Genomic DNA, 17,280 nt, shown 5'->3' with positions numbered 1-17,280 from the left:
TGACGTCAGTGAGAGAGGACTTCTCATTTTGCTCTGTTAATGTTTCCTTCCCAAGTATCTCTTCCTCACATCCTCATTGGGAGATTAGTCAATCATTTGTAGCCTTCTGCTCGTCATGTGATTGTGTATTCATCACACCATTGCTAAGCTGTATCATTGTTTCCAAGATTAATTTTATGTGGAATGTTATGTGAAACCCATTAGATTAACGGGTTTACCTTTGAGGAATATATAACTGTTTTGGCCTTTAGTGATTCATGGAAAAGACTTAATAATGTGCGTAGACCAACTGCTTCTAGGCTATAGAAAATTTCCCAACCATGGACGTAGCTTCTATATTCTTGCATTCTGGCTAAGCGACAGCAGTAATTTGAGAAGCAGCAGTAGGCCTCCGAGTGGCACCACTCAGTCCGCCAGCTAACCTGCCTCCATTAGCCAGCAAACATGATGGGACCCCTGGGTGTTTAAAATGGTGTTTTGTATAAGTGTTTGCTATACTCTGAGTATATGGCCCTGTCTGAGCTGTATGATCACATGGTCCGCTGGGAATGTCTTCCATTTAGGATACCGGGGAAAAAAAAGAAAAGAAAAGAAAAGAAGAAAAAAAAAAGAGTGGAAGATATTGCGGTCCTCGGCCTATGCTGGTGGGTATTACTCCTTGGCTAAACCTTCGCCAGTGCCTCAGCTCATGGCTACAGAAACCCTGCTTCTTTGCTCCACCAGCTACTGTACCAGCACCCATGGCCTCCACTTCTGGACCCATATTAGTGCCTAACCTACTGTAGGCTAGTAAACCGGTGACTGGTGAAAAACGCATATACGCCTCTAAGATTTCACGAATCTAAATAACAAATGTTGCTGTATCATAATCAAGGGTGTGAGAAGTAAATCAAGACCTGACTTTCAAGATTACTTTAACTGCAAGTTCAGCTGCAACCAAACAAAGAAACAGACTAAACAAACTGTAAAACAGAGTTGACATTTTTTCAGTTTCTCTGCAACATGACAAGCTGCATGTTTTGCATCATTAACGTCAAGAAAGAAAGAAAGAAAAAAAGATCCTGGTGAGGCGTTTATAACGACTGCTTATAACTCCTGTGTTGGGACACTTACTGCCTGTTACTGTTACAAAGTGCTGACACTGGAGACTCCTTCCATAAAAGTTAAACGAACGCCACCTTAAAGAAAACTTCACCATATCAATGATTATCCGGCTTTCTTTGTTATATAATATATGTTTAATCTATTCATTATTTTCATTAATTTATGTGCAGCTATAGAAGATTAAGCAACACCTTCCGATTCAAGAATTCAACCATGCTGTGGTATAAGTATTGTAATCAACACACAAGCTTTCTGTATTGTGAGGGATGACAAAATGTTTATACACTGATGTTCTAAGAGACTGCAAATTTGACAAAACATCTGTTTTAGAAAATACTATCCAGCCATTAAAACAAGCTGTTTGGATGGGTTGAAGGGGGGGAAAACACTTCCTGAGAGCAACGCAGCACTGGAGTGAGAGTGAGATTACAGCTTTGTGCGAAATATAGAATGTGCATACCGAGTGTTATTTTACAAGCTGGGTGGAAGCCAAATTGCTAAATTAGGACAATTCTTCAGTGATTAATGTGATCAATACAACCAGGACTATTCACGCAGCAATATAATGGCAACCTATTACTGTAGATGCTTATATCAAATCTTTCCATCTTCTCTTATATACATCATCATATCAGAGTTTGTTTTCATTTGCTTCTTTGTAAATTTTCTTTTGATTTTATGTAACATCGTATTGCATTCGGCGGCGGGGGGGATTGGTCTCTTCAGTCCACATTTTCCACCCTCGGAATCTTTGTGGAGTTTAAAGGCAAATGGTTCTGTTTAAAAACATGAGTCAGACAACTCAGGAAAATTAGGCAACCTGTGTAAACTGACTTTGCCTATAAATATTAACAGATCCTTCAAGCTTAAGGTAAGAAATATATGGCAACTTGTGTACTCGTTTACTAGGTGACTGGGTGCTGTAAGAATTTCAGTGCCCTGTGTTTCTGTTCCTGGATCCATTTCAATTCACTGACGGGGAGGTGATGTGAAATCGGAGATTTGGAAATTTGGTGAAAAAAACTTACTATATCGACAATTAATAGCAAAATAAATTGCAGTTACATACTATATATCTTGAAATATATTTACATTTATTCATTTAGCGGACGCTTTTTATCCAAAGCGACTTACAAATGAGGAAATACAAGCAAAGCGATATATATCAAGCGGAGAACAGTACAAGTAGAGCTACTGTACAAGATTTATAATTGAGTTCTAGTGAAGCAAAGTGCACAGAGTAGAGGTGTAAGAGCCAGAGTATTTATTTATTTATTTATTTTAAATAAAGTGGGATTGGCATTTTAGGGGTTAGTTAAGCGCTCACAGAAGAGGTGGGTCTTTAGATGTTTTATGAAAATAGTGTCAGATTCTGAGGTTCGGATTGAGGTTGGAAATACATTCACGGCATTTGGCAGACACCCTTATCCAGAGGGACTTACATTTATCTCATTTATACATCTGAGCAGTTGAGAGTTAAGGGCCTTGCTCAAGGGCCCCAACAGTGGCAGCGCTGGGGTTTGAACTCACGATCTTCCGATCAGTAGCCCAACGTCTTAACCACTTGTCTCATAATAGTCAAATAGTCTATTTCAATTTGGAATAAATATGTGGAATATATATATATATATATATATATATATATATATATATATATATATATATATATATATATATATATATTTATTTATTATTTTTTTTTAAAGGCACACGTAATTGGTACCTTTTTCAAAATGAAAAACATGGTTGAAGTTTTAAATTAAACCATTTTTTTATGCTATTTTATGCTTTCATTAATTTATTAACATTTGAAAATCTTTGTATAGGCGGAATGGTCAAAACTCCTGGATTCATCCAAAAAAACTTAATTACACATATACAAAAATCCTCTCTACAGCAGTTACTGAACATGAAGGAATGAATCATGTCAAAAAGATTAGATATGCTCCTTAATTAATTATGGCGATAATCTCCCTTGATGCCTTTTGTGGTTTATTACTGTACAAGTTCATATTCACCAGACAGCGCCAATAGTAGTAGAAAGGCATAATAATATATAGTCCTAGAGAGAGAGAAGAAGAAGAAGAGAGAGAGAGAGAGAGAGAGAGAGAGAGAGAGAGAGAGAGAGAGAGAGAGAGAGATCACCCAAGAGTGCCCTCACCTGGCTGTCCAGATACATGAGATTCCTCTGCAGTTGATGAGAAAGCACCTTATTCTAGTGAAGGCAGTGAAAAATAGAAAGAAGAGTGCTAAGTAGAAGAGTAGTCAGAATCAGAGGACCCCTCAAGCAGGCAAGAGACTCACAACAGAATTTTAAAAATAAATAAATAAAATTATATTATATATATACGCACACACACACACGCACACACACACACACACACACACACACACACACACACACACACACACAAAGAAGCCATTCACAACTGAAAAAGGATTCAAGCGGTTGTCGGCTGGGACGAGTGCAGTGCAGGGTCTGAGTAAATTCATCATGCATTAGTGGGTCGTAGAAAATACGAGCAGACTTGCATCCAAAAAAGAATACTGAATGTCATGGGTGTAAATGAAAGATACACAAGCGTCTGTGTGCAGCAGTCTTTGGAGCCAGTCCCCAGGAAGAACACACTTACAGACACACGCATTACACACACAAATTATTACACACACACACACACACACATTATTACACACACACACACACACACACACACTGTAAACTGTCTGTGTGTATATGAGTATAATAGGATAAAAAATGTCAGTATCTTATCGTGTCAATCAGGCTGGAGCTCCTGGCTGTCAGAGGCGCCTGGGAACTGGCCCCAGTAGCCTGGTGCATAAATTTTCCCAGGACACACTGCTCAAGCAGGAATAACAGTCAATTAGCACGACAATACATCTGTAAGAAGCTATTGACTTTACCACCGTTAGTACGCGGCAAGACGGACCCAACCAATAAATAAAAAGTAACAAACAGCAGCATGCTGTAAAATGGGGGAGGGAAAAAATAAATAAAACAAAACTAGCATTCCTTCACAGTCTAGCGCAGATAATCCTCCAAGGCTGACCTTCGGGTTGGCGGCATCAATGTTTAGCTGCATTAGCTGAGCAAGAGTCTGTTCTCGGACGCTGTTGAGCTCAGCCTGCTGCCGTCGCAGCTTGATAAGCAGCAGGGTCAGCTCTTCTGGCTGGGGTCACAGGAAACAATATGTACAGGAATCACGGTTAGAAAACCTTAATAAATGCTGAAAATGCCTGTACGGTGGCTCGGAACTGCTGTACGGGGTAGGAGCGTGTAAAAATCACACTTTTTTTCCTTCATTCTGATGTTTGATGTGAAGCTCTTGGCCTGTATCTGCATGATTTTATGCAAACTACTAAACCATGTGGTGACATGTGGTTAGTTTATAGTAGTAATCCAGGAACAACTGTCCAGATGACACTAAAGCGAGGCATTCATTGTCGGATGATCTAACCCTAATCTGACGAGCTGAATTCCAATAATATTCAGGAAACATTAGACTTCTTCAAACACATGTGGGGAAGGTGAGAGACGGTAAATGATTACTAAAAACTACTTCAGACATTTGACCTGGTTACGGTGATCATTCCCTATAGATCCTTCAAACCACTCGTTCTCGGGATATTGCACTATCAAGAATCGTGGACAGACGCACAGACAGCCCAAAACTATAATAATAATACAATAAAGGTATTGTCGGTCAATAAAATTGTCTCACTAGTTACAAGCTACTTGACTTGAAAAGCCACCATTAAGCATGACGACTCAATACAAGCCAACTTTCATTGTTCAACATGTAGAGAGCGTGACGAGATTTTCATCCACCGTTCGTCTCTACTAACCAGTCATGAGAGGATGGGCAGGTGGTTCAGGTGCTTCAGTTTGGAGAGAGACTTTTCCAATCAAAGTGGAAACAATACACAAGGTGTAAAAGCCAGTTCGGAAGGAAGCAAAAATCGCACTTAATAAGGCTGCGTAAACATCTCTGAAAGCCTTCTGACATTTGCCTGTACATCTTCACCACTCTGTTGTTTTAGCCATGTGTGTGAATACATATAGCATACATGTTCCAATAAAGACCGTTTGTACCCAAATTACCACTTTTATTTTGTTGGCAAAAAGGATTCAAAACGTACTTTCGCTAAATAAATAAATAAATAAATAAATAAATAAATAAATGCTCAATGGATGCCTTAAATGGTTTTATTTTTAAACAGGTTTTATTTTTAAACAGCCCCATTCCAATATAATGTTCCTAAACTAAATTTTAAAAACACACTGCCTTGTATAATGAAATAGTAGCTTTGGAAAGCTATTACACCTAGCAGCTGTGCTTGAAATGATAAGGACACGTCTATATGCACACAGCTTATGGACTTTTACTGAAGTTTGTGCTACAACATATAACTATGGAATCATCCACAATGATTTACCAGAAGCTGTTATTATCAAAATATGTTGAAGTGCAATGCTACACGTGTACAACAGAGTTAGCAAATTCCCTATTTCAAAATGTACAGACATGCTAGCTGGATAAATGCCCAACCTTAGTCTGTGTTAGATAGTAAATAGGGTTTTCTCTCGTTCCCATGAGTGCAGTGCCAAAACAAACAGGTTTAATCAGGCATGATCAGTTTATAAGCAAAAAATATTTTATAGAAATTTTAATTGACCTTGTGTGTAAGGCATGTAGCATTATAGGCTATGCTTTATAGGGAGTAGAATTCATTCATTCATATAATGAATATGCGGAATGAAATTATACGTTACATGATGCTGATCCTAAAACATTTGGGAGTCTGGAGGTAAGATTTAAATAATATACCAGTAGGCTACACAGACTGGGGGGAAAACAAAAACAAAAAAAACGTTACTTACCAGTAACAAAAATTGTGTGTCTGCTTTTCATTTGTGTACATTGAACTAGTTTGGTGCTCTTGTTCTACGTCCCTGACTAGACCGGCCATATTTAATTTCCTTTTTCCTGTTGTTAGATTTTATTTCCCATCATGTCATAATTCAGTTACCAACTGGGGAGGGTGAAGTCTAACACACACTGGGAGAAAGGACAATTCTTTTGTTTTTGTTATAAACTGAAAACATTTGGGTTTGAGATTAAAAGATGAGGTGATGGATCACAATTTCAGATTTCAAACCTGATATTTACATCTAGATGTATTAAACAACCTGGAACGTGGCACCTTTGGTGGCAGCCCACCCAATTTGTAGGTGCACAAAAGTATAGGAACAGATAGTCTTTAAGTAAATAACACTTAATATTCCGTTGCATATCCCTTGCTTGCAATAACTGCATCAAGCCTGAGACCCACTGACATCACCAAACTGTTGGTTTCTTCTTTTGTGATGCATTTCCAGGCTTTTACCCCAGTCACTTTCAGTTGTTCTTTTGTCTTGGGGGTTTTTTCCCTTCAGCCTCCTCTTCAGGTGGTGAAATGCTGCTCAGTTGGGTTAAGGTCTGGTGATTGACTTGGCCAGTCTAAAACCTTCCACTTTTTCCCCCTGATAAAGTCCTTTGTTAAGCTGGAAGTGTGTTTTGGATCATTGTCTTACTCCAAGAGTTCCTCCCAATTAGATTGGATGCATTTCTCTATAAATTAGAAGACATATTGTTTATGTAAACTTCTGAATTCATTCTGCTGCTACCATCATGAGTTCATCATCAATAAAGATCAGTGAGAATGTTCCAGAAGCAGCCATGAAAGCCCAAGCCATGACACTACCTCCACCATGCTTCACAGATGAGCTCGTATGTTTTTGATCATGAGCAGATCCTTTCTTTCTCCAAACTTTGGCCTTTCCATCACTTTGGTAGAGGTTCATCTTGGTTCCAGAACTTTTGTGGCTCATCTCTTTGAGAATTCCAATCTGGCTTCCCGAATGTTTACTGCTGATGTGTGGTTTGCATCTTGTGGTATGACCTCTATATTTCTGCTCTCAAACCCTGCCCTGTAGAGGTTGTTGGTGACATCACATCTAGATATAAATATCAGGAAGTGAAAGCTGAAATTCTGATCTATTCTCTCATTCATCTTTTAATCTCAAAGCCAAGTGTCTTCAGTGTAGAGCAAAAACAAAAGTATTGGCCTTGCTGTTCCAATACGTTCATTGGGAAATGTATATATAAGTATCAGAAGATATGCAACAACAAAATAGTCCCTAGCTTGGTTTCACAAAATGACACTGAAGTCCATCAAAAATAGGTATTATATTTGACCATGAAACCGAAGGACAAAAGCACAGGAGTACAGAAACTCCTTTGCCCATTCACTCATTACTTGTACTGTATTTAGGAGCTAGGAGAGTGTTTTAATGTAACAATACAGAAGCAGACAGGAAAAGTAGCATACCGTTTTACCCTGCAGGGACTGCGGTGTGATGCTCTGAGCTGCTGGGACCCTGCAGTCAGGTGGGTATGCATACTGACAGAGAGCAAAGCAAAGAAAAAGGCAAGACCCCAATGAGGAAAAGGAAAAAAAGGCCACAAACCAAAAGTGCCGGAGATTAAGAGTTATACAAATATATTAGTTTAGATGACTTTTAGATCAGTGCCTACCTTTGCAACGTGTGCTCTGTGACGCCGGTCGATGCTGACATCTCCACGGAACACAGGTGAGGAAACTTCAGAGCATGTGCTGGGATTGTAGGGCCGGTTGGGGGAGACGGAGTGGTACAGAGCCAGGGAGCCATGCGAGGGTGATGAGGGGATGGACTCTGCAATGTGGCTCAGAGTCTTGGGGCTGGGCAGTGTGCTGTAGCCCATACGGCTGTAGGCCTGCCTCTGCTGCCACTCATACAGCTGCCACAAAGTGTCATCTCGCATAGAGCGCCTCTTCTCTGCTGCCACGGGCTGCAGCGCACAGTCGTACATTGAACCTGCCACACTACAGACGCTGTCTGGCCGCAGCATGTTACGTGGAAGCGTGCGGTAGCCCTCGGGATAGCGTGGCACCACCTGTGTCCTATGGCTAGGCATGTTCCTGGGCAGAGTCTGATATGAAGTGATGCTGAAACAGAGATGAAATATCAGCATCATGTCATAAGTGTCTTCCTGGCTAAAACTCTCTAAATTATTCACCATTCGGGTCATTCCTTGTTTGTGGTGTCCCTTCTGTGTCTGGAAAAAACCAATTCATTACGTCTGAAGCATAAATCTTGAGTTACTGCATTTTGGTCAGTTATATATGCGTTTTCTCTATGTGGCCTACTTGATAAATGAACAGAAAAAGACTTCAAACTGTGCCCTGGATCAGATCAACTGTAACTCTGCCTTTTGGATCCCATTTTGGATTGTTCTGATTGCATTTTTGCACTGCCCTTATTAAAACACTTTGTAAAACAAATAATTAACGTAGAAAAACAGATCACTCAGTCCCTTCAAAGCAATGCTAATTCTATATTCAAATAGTTAAGGCAACTTAAATCTCAAGAGCAACATTGTTTGGCTGCTGTTTAGTTCTAATACGCTTTAATATATATATATATATTAAAAAAAAAACAGAAACAAATATCCAGCGGAAACATGACCTTAAATCTTCAAATAAGAAAGCAAAATTGGACAAGAGCACCAGGAGGCAGTACATCTCCTCTAGTCAAGTTATTCTTAGGCAGGGTTACAGATGTTATTCAGAGTAAAAAGCACCTGTAGGGCTAAGGGAAATAACTTCTACAGTAACATAACCTACAGCCTAAGTGAGCATAGAGAACAGAGATGCTGCCCAGTAGGTCACACCGAGAAAAATATTGTGTGCTCCACATTAAAATATTTAGTTACTCTTCAAAATGTGATTTCATTACTCACACTAAATTTAATTGAAACAAAAATAGAATCAACGTATGCGATTATGTAGAGTGAGTGCGATCCACTGACCTAGGATTATGATTCAATCATGTTAGCAAATCTCGAGAGAAGACGAGAAGGCGACAAGCATTAAATGAAATTAATACAATCATGTGCGGCATGGTGGTGCAGTGGGTAGCATTGCCACCTCACAGCCTCAGGGTCCTGGCTTGGATTCTGTGCTCAGTGACTGTCTGTCTGGAATTTCACATCAAAAGCATACGCCTTATCGTCCGGAGATCGCGAGCCCGAATCCTGACAATGCTACAGTCACCTGTGGCCAGTAATCCAAGAGACTAGGAGGGGAGGGGTTTGAGGGGCATACTCTCTCTCCCCTCTCCATCACAGCTACTCTAACCAGTCATGGGCATCTATGAGCTCACGCATGCAAAGAGGGCGTCTCAGTGTGTGTGACGCAGCATGAAATGATGCAGTAGGCTTGGTTCACTCTCAGAGTAAGCATTTGATAGAATGATAGGGGATTTGTTGTATGATAGGAAATATGACTATGAGAAGAGAATTTTGAATTTCAGCTTTTATTTCCTGGTATTTACATGTAGATGTGTTAAATGACATAGAACATAGCACATTTTGAATCAGAACACCCAATCTGAAGGCAAGCAAAAAATATTGGAATATGTGACTGACGGTGTTTCTTGTGCCCCAAGTGTGTTAGACTGACTGTTTAAACAATAAATAGCTATGAACTTCTCTTGGTTTTAGCCCTCTGTTTCACCTGTGAAGACTGCATTTGTTGCTAAAAAGGATGGCTAGGGCTTGCATGGCTGCTTCTGGAACAGGCTCACTAATCTTTATTGATGATGGAACTCATGATGGTAGCAGCAGAGTGAATTCAGAAGTTTACAGGAAGGAAGTTTTAATTTTATCTGACAATTTACAGAGAAATGCATCTAAATTAATCGGGAGGAACTTCATCATGCAGCAAGACAATGATTCAAAACACACTGCCAACTCAACAAAGGACTATCAGGGGAAAAAATTCTGAAACCATGGATGACTGCTGAAGTGTGCTCGTTGCTGAAAACCCAAGACATTGCCTTCAGGTCTGATGACAAGGCACAGTAAAGGCCAATCTGTCTCGGGCTATCAGAGAGGTAAAGCACTATGCAGAAAGAATCCACAGCCACTTCCAAACACCAAGGATATAAGGTGTATGTGACAAGGCATTCAGGCCATCACAGACTCCAAGGCTACAACACTTGTCTGTGACGGTGACGCCTTGCTTCCAGACGCACTGAACGATTTCTACTCACGGTTCAAAGCACAGAAGAACATGCCAGCTCGGTAAACCAAACCCAACTCCCTCAGACCAAGTACTTTGTCCATCTGCAGACACATCAGGAAGACTCTGTCCAGAGTTAACCCACGGAAATGTGCACATCAGCTTGCATATGTCCTCACAGATAATGTCAACTTTTCACTGAGCTAAGCAGTTGTCCCTGTGTGCTTCAAGACGACTACCATCATCCCTGTGGCGAAGAAATCATCTGTGTTCGACCTGAATGACTACCGGCTCGTTGCACTCACACCCATCATTATCAAGTGCTTCAAGTGGCTAGTCATGAAGCACATAAAGAGCAGTCTTCCCACCACACTGGACCCATGTCAGAATGCCTACTGTCCCAACCGCTCAACAGAGGACTCCATATCTGCTACCATCCACCTTTCTCTGACCCATCTGGACAACAAGGACAACTATGTAAGGATGCTGTTCATAGACTTCAGTTCAGCATTCAACACAACAACTGAAAGCTGAGCCTGCTGGGTTTGACCACCTCCCTTTGCAACTGGACCCTGAACTGACTGGGAGACCCCAGTCCATCAGGATCAGCAACTAAAATTCAATTCAGTTTTATTTGTATAGCACTTAACTATGGACATTGTCTCAAAGCAGCTTTACAGAAACATGCAAATTCAGAATATAGATTTTAAATATATGAATTTATCCCTAATGAGTAAGCCAGAGGCAATGGGGGCAAGGAAAAACTCAGAGACGATATGAGGAAGAAACCTTGAGAGGAACTAGATTCAAAAGGGAACCCATCCTCCTTTGGGTGACACCGGATAGTGAAATTATAAACAAATCCCTTCTATAAATGTGCTAATACTACATGGTCAAATAGTACAGCTGTGTAACCAGGAAATTCATTACAGTTTTACATGAAGTCTGTTTTGTTGAACTTCTCCACTGTTCACTGTTGGAGACTTGAATGCAAAACTGTTGTGGCAATTGTAGTCCTAAGCCAACATAGCACAACTGTTCATATGAATTGAGGTCATTGCTGCTATACTTATTGCTGCTACATTACAAAATAGTTTACAGCCCTTGTTCTGTGTATTTATTGTCCTGTGAATTTATTATCTTGCACTTGTCTCTCACTGTTGTGTATTTGCACTTTATGCAGTCCTGCATACTATTCTGTGTTGCACCATGATCCTGAAGAAATCCAGATGTAAATATCAGGAAATAAAAGCTGAAATCCTAAACTCTCTCATCATATTCATCTTTTGAACTCAAACCCAAATGAATTGCCCTTGCCATTCCAATAGTATCAAAGGCAACTGTATTTCATCTGTGTGGAGCCAGTGTACACATTTGAATCAAGTAAATTCAATAAACTTTTTTTTCCCCCAGTGTATGGAGCTAAAGTGAAAAGGGAAGAGCTCTGTCATTAGAGCATGTTATTAAACAGGGGCTTAGAAACTGTACCTCTTCGTGTCGTCATCCTGAACCCTGGTACGCTGCGCCCTAAAATACTGCTCCAACTGAATGGAATTAGACCTGCTTAAGCTCCTCTCTGGCTCTGCAGGCTGCTGAGGCTTTATTGCTGTCCTTTGTGGAATGGTGTTACTCATTTCTCCTGGGCTCTGCTCTCCTCCAGAGCCATTCACTTGTGCAGCTTTATACTGAGCTGAGCCTCCTCTGCTCTGCAGTTGCCATGAGGAAGACGCAGCCGGGACAACAGTGGCTGCCTGCACAGGCTGCAGCTTGACGCTGTCAAGTTTGGTGAGTGTCTGCTCCACATTCTCATCCTTCTGCAAGCTGTAATTTTCTTCTTCCTGCTGAAGCCTGGGCCTCTCTGCTTCTTTCTGCACACTGGTTTTCTGTGTAGGTCGTCCTCCATCTGTCTGGAGATATTTCTCACTGTCTTTGTGCACACCATATATCTCGCTGTCCTTTGGAAGCACGTGCTTGTCACTGTCTTTGTGCAGAGTGTATCTTTGCATATCTTTCTGTAGCAGATTTATTTCTTCATCTCTCTGGAGGGCATGCCGTTTACTATCCTTTTGCAGAGTAGAGGCGTACTTTTCTCCATCATTCTGTACACCAAACATTTCCACATCTTTCTGTAGCATGTACCTATATCCACTCTTCTGATGAGGATACTTCTGTCCATCTTTCTCTAGAGCATACTTTTCACCTTCTTTTTGAACTTGGTACTTTTCTGAGTCTTTCTGAGTGGCACATCTTTCTTTCTCTCTGTAGATTTTGGGCTGTTTCTCCAGCCGTTTCTGTTTTTTGTCCTCGAGGTGAAGACTCTCACGGTTCTTCTCATTATTTTGGATCTCGGGTTGAGTCAGAACCCAGTGATTTAGCATGTTGTTCATCTCCAGCGGGCTGCGTGGGTCTACCTTTACGTTTTCCAGTCTGACATAGAAAAATGCATAGAGAACACACAAAATGGATAAGGATAACACATACAAACATATATAAGGCAAAACAAAAATTAGAAGAGCAAGAAAGTGACTTTGCATTATAAAAAAATAAATGCATGGCCCAGAACCGTCTACCTAGGTGTTTTTTTTTCAGGTCAGAATCCCATCACGCATTATTGGCATGATTTCGTTATAAAAAAAATTTTCATCAGGGGTTTTTTAGCTATTTAAATAAATTTGCATAAATTAAGAGTTAGATTTCTGTCTGTCTATCTGTATATTTTTACCTAATTAACCACAGAAGCAATAACTTTTTTTAAACCTATATTTACCAAGGGTGCCAATACTAAAACTGACTGTAGAATGCACACTGCAGCGAGGATAGCAGAAATCTGTCATTAACGTTGTTCCATTATGTACTATCCTGGATGTGGATATTTTCAGAGCTATGACCATTATGACCATACCCATTACACCAAGTGCTATAAAAATTTATTAGCTTAATTTACTTAAGCTAATAAAAATTATATATCTCCACTGCTACTCCATAAACTCGATCTGTTGCGTAGGCAAACAAATTGTTCTCGAGGTCTGCGTTGTTCAAACCCTCAGAAAAACACCTTGCTCTACCACCTCGCTAGGGTGTTAATTAATTCACTGGCAGTTCATCGCTGATAAATGATTCATCTGCTATACTGTTACCCTTGAAGGTGTTTTCACAGTTAATTCATTGTTAGACTGTTTTGTCTTTGTTCCAATGAAAATCGAGCAACCAGTGAGCCCTTAAGAGAAAAAAGGTTGGTTTTTTTTGGTCTTTGTTGGTTTCTGTGTATTACGGGTTAAACACACATGTTGCATTCAATGCACTACACGAGGGCTGTCCAGTCTTATCCGGAAAGGGCAAGCAGAAGCCACACCTGAGTCTACTGAAAGCCAAGATCAACTGATTAAACAAGTGGAATCAGGTGTGGCTCCTGCTTGGTTGGAATGAAAACCTGCACCTACACCGGCCCTTTGCGGATAAGATTGGACACCCCTGCACTACACAATGTTTTCCATGCATACACATCATGATTAATAGAAAACAATTATTTACATCATGACCACATGAATTTGTGTCTCTTTACATGGAACTGGAAACCTTGTTATTTAATTTTATACAGTAGATGTGTTCAAAGTAAAACTAAAAGCCTTTTGTAGTTAGAAGGTTTGTAGCCTCCTTTAACTCTAAAGCGTGTATTTTTTTTTTTAAGCACAAAGTATGCGAACACACACGCGCACACACCACAAAACAATAAAGATCATTAGGAAGACTGTTCGGGGAACACAAGTTCCTGTCAATACCACTTCCCAAATACCTTCAGAAAAGAGACAGAAAGTGGGCAATTACCTTCTAATGATGCTGATCAGCTGTAAGTGTCCTAGGGGAAAAAATTAAGCAGTCTACAGTGCCTCTAGAATGTATCCACCCCACAGTGATTATTTCTCTTTTTGCTGTATTGCAACATCAACTTTAAATATATCAGAATGGGATTTTTCCTTTCTGGTCCTCTTGAACTGACTCTCTACAGAAATCAAATTAAATAAAAGTATTCACTTGTTTTCAGTATGATTTGGTGAAAAGGGTGAATTGTACCTTTCCAGCAGTTAAAAATTGTTTTCTCAGATATTTCTCTATGAGCTTCGCATTTAAATTTGGCCATTTTCTTCCTCAATGCAAAGTGTTGGTTGACATCAACTTTCAGGTCATGCCACAGATTCTCAGTTGGATTCCAGCCTTGGCTTGGACTCTGCCATTCTATTTTTTCATACCCATTCCTTTGTTTTGCCCTGTGCTCAAGCTCATTGTCCTGTTGGAACATATGTACACTCACCATCCACTTTGCACATTCATGCAGTTATCTAAATCAACCAATCAATGAAGCACAATGTTAAAAATAATGCAGATACAGGTCAAGAGTTTCAGTTAATGTTCACACCAAACAACAGACTGAAGAAAAAGTCTGATCTCCAAGACTTTGATAACGGCATGGATTTTGGTACCAGATGGGCTGGTTTGAGTATTTCAGAAACTGCGGATCTCCTGGGACTTTCTCTCTCTCTCTCTCTCTCTCTCTCTCTCACACACACACACACACACACACACACACACACACACTAGTCTCTAGAGTTTACAGAGAATGGTGTGAAATCGAGGGGTGCACTAGTTCTCCTATTTCAGCCAATGAGCACTGTAACCCCTTCAGCTGGACCATTGGACACCCTGTACTCTTGGACAATTCTCTGACAATTGCCCTTCTTGCACAAAAACTTCTGCACTTTTTTTTTTTTTTTTTTAACCTTAGCAGATATACAAAGCTCATTACACTGGTTCTCATTCTCCCATGCGTGCACAAGACCCCCCCCCCCCCCCGCGGTAGCAGAGCTGCCATGCAAGGCGCTAGCTTGCCATCGGTAGCAACTTTGGGTTCAGTGTCTTGGACAAAGACACACTGGCATGTAGGTTCTCATGTGGGCCGGAAATCGAACCGCCATCCCTGCGATTAGTGGATAACGCCGAACTGATCTTGGTAACCGTGGTGATGCCTCTTCAACACAAAGGTGAAGTAAAAATAAATAAATTGTGGTTTAATACATCTCTTTGATTAGAATCTTTTTACCTTTTGATTGGCTCAGCATGGACAAGTGTAGCATCGGTCATCACTTTTATCCAAGACTCCATTTCTTTGGCTGTGTCAGTGCAAAAGTAGTATGTCCGCATGTTTGGGTGTGTGGCCTGCTCAAGGGAAGACAGGATAAACAGAATGGCCTGGAAGAGGAAAAGACAAAAAGAAAAACTCATTTGAAAGCAGACCTGAGTTGAAATGACTTTTGTGAATGTGACTGTTGGGTGACATGGAGAAACATACTTTTGGTCATTGCTTACGGCAAAGAGCTTTCAGCAGTCAAGGAACTCAGACATAACTGCCTCCAGATCCTACAGATATTACTTTTTTATTATAACTGTCATGCACTGGTTAAAAGGGAAATAAAAATTATCTTCTGCAAATCCCTTTAATAGTAGTCTGGGGAAAACCTGTCAGTGTGGCTGAATTCTGGCAAACAGCCAACAAAGTGGAAAAATGAGTTTTTGCCCCAAATAATGTTTTCAGAACTATTTATATATAGATAGATAGATAGATAGATAGATAGATAGATGAAAACATCAAGATTCCACCATGTAAAGGGTTCTCACAGGCCACCACACATACAGTGCCCTCCACTAATATTGGCACCCTTGGTAAATATGTGCAAAGAAGGCTGTGAAAAATTCTCTTTATTGTTTAACCTTTTGTTCAAAAAAAATCACAACAATACTCTGCTCTCATGAATGTTAAACAGTTGCAAACAATACAGGTTTATCCAAAAAAAATCTATCTTTGTTAAATATCTGTGCACAACAATTATTGGCACCCTTTTAAGTCAATACTTTTGCTATCTCCCTTTGCCAAGAGAACAGCTTGGAATCTTCTCCTGTAATGCCTGATGAGATTGGTGAATACCTGGTAAGGGATCTGAAACCGTTCCTCCATACAGAATCTCTCCAGGTCCTTCAAGGTCCACATTGGTGGACTCTACTCTTCAGTTCATCCCACAGGTTTTCTATTTTTAAGTCAGGGGACTGGGATGGACATGGCAGGACCTTGATTTTGTGATCAGTAAACCATTTTTGTGTTGATTTTGATGTATGTTTTGGATCATTGTCCTGATGGAAGATCCAACCACGACCGATTTGAATCTTTCAGGCAGAGGCAGTCAGGTTTTCATTTAATATCTGTTGATATTCAATAGAGTTCATGATGCCATGTATCCTAACAAAATGTCCAGGTCCTCTGGCAGAAAAACAGTCCCAAAACATTAAAGAGCCACCGCCATATTTAACCATGGGCATGAGGTACTTTTCCATATGGCTACCTCTCTGTGTGCTCCAAAACCTCCTCTGGTGTTTATTACCAAAAAGCTCTATTTTGATCCCATATGAAGTTCCAGTAGTGTCTGGCACACTGAAGACGCTCGAGTTTGATTTTGGATGAGAGTAGAGGCTTTTTTCTTGAAACACTTCCAAACAACTTGTGGTGATGTAGGTGACTTCAGATTGTACTTTTGGAGACTTTCTGACCCCAAGACGCAACTAACTTCTGCAGTTCTCCAGCTGTGATCCTTGGAGATTTTTTGGCCACTCAAACCGTCCTCTTCACAGTGCGTTGAGACGATAAAGACACACGTCCAATTAACAGAGATTTTTTTTGATAAACCTGTGTTTTGTTGCACTTATTTGATATCCATGAGAGCAGAGTATTTTTGTGTTTTGTTTTTTTTTTAAACAAAAGATCAAAAGGTTAAACAATAAAGACAATTTTTCACAGCCTTCTTTGCTCATATTTACCAAGGGTGCCAATATTAGTTGAGGGCACTGTACATGGCCATGGACAACAAATGACTGGTGTGATGATACGTATCCTGAGAACTCACCATGTTGGTTGATCTCTTTTACAGAATTGTTTCCAGTATACACAACCTCAAGAAACACAAAAAGAAACACAGAGATGCAACAAGAGAGCAGATACTTTAATGAAAT

At 40.2% G+C, this 17,280-nt stretch overlaps 1 protein-coding gene across 14 annotated transcripts in view; it reads right to left on the bottom strand.

The window, feature by feature from the left end:
* plekha5 (pleckstrin homology domain containing, family A member 5) overlaps positions 1–17,280 on the bottom strand; it is a 100,821-nt gene that overhangs the window by 10,432 nt on the left and 73,109 nt on the right. For 9 of the 14 annotated variants that reach the window (XM_053650808.1, XM_053650801.1, XM_053650803.1 and 6 more), the window contains 4 exons: positions 15,323–15,438; positions 11,716–12,654; positions 7,701–8,151; positions 7,495–7,566 (listed from right to left, as the gene is read on the bottom strand). In XM_053650808.1, the coding sequence (XP_053506783.1) occupies positions 7,495–7,566; positions 7,701–8,151; positions 11,716–12,654; positions 15,323–15,438 (1,578 nt within the window). Of the gene's footprint in view, positions 1–3,265; positions 3,320–4,172; positions 4,293–7,494; positions 7,567–7,700; positions 8,152–11,715; positions 12,655–15,081; positions 15,251–15,322; positions 15,472–15,903; positions 17,221–17,280 lie in introns of those variants that run through there. The other 5 variants (XM_053650813.1, XM_053650805.1, XM_053650810.1 and 2 more) reach the window with 5 other exon arrangements.

The sequence above is a fragment of the Ictalurus furcatus genome, chromosome 19, assembly GCF_023375685.1.
Source record: "Ictalurus furcatus strain D&B chromosome 19, Billie_1.0, whole genome shotgun sequence".
Classification (NCBI taxonomy): Eukaryota; Metazoa; Chordata; class Actinopteri; order Siluriformes; family Ictaluridae; genus Ictalurus; species Ictalurus furcatus.
The sequence above is the reverse complement of the archived record's forward strand: the minus strand, read 5'-3'. Positions and strand labels throughout refer to the sequence as shown.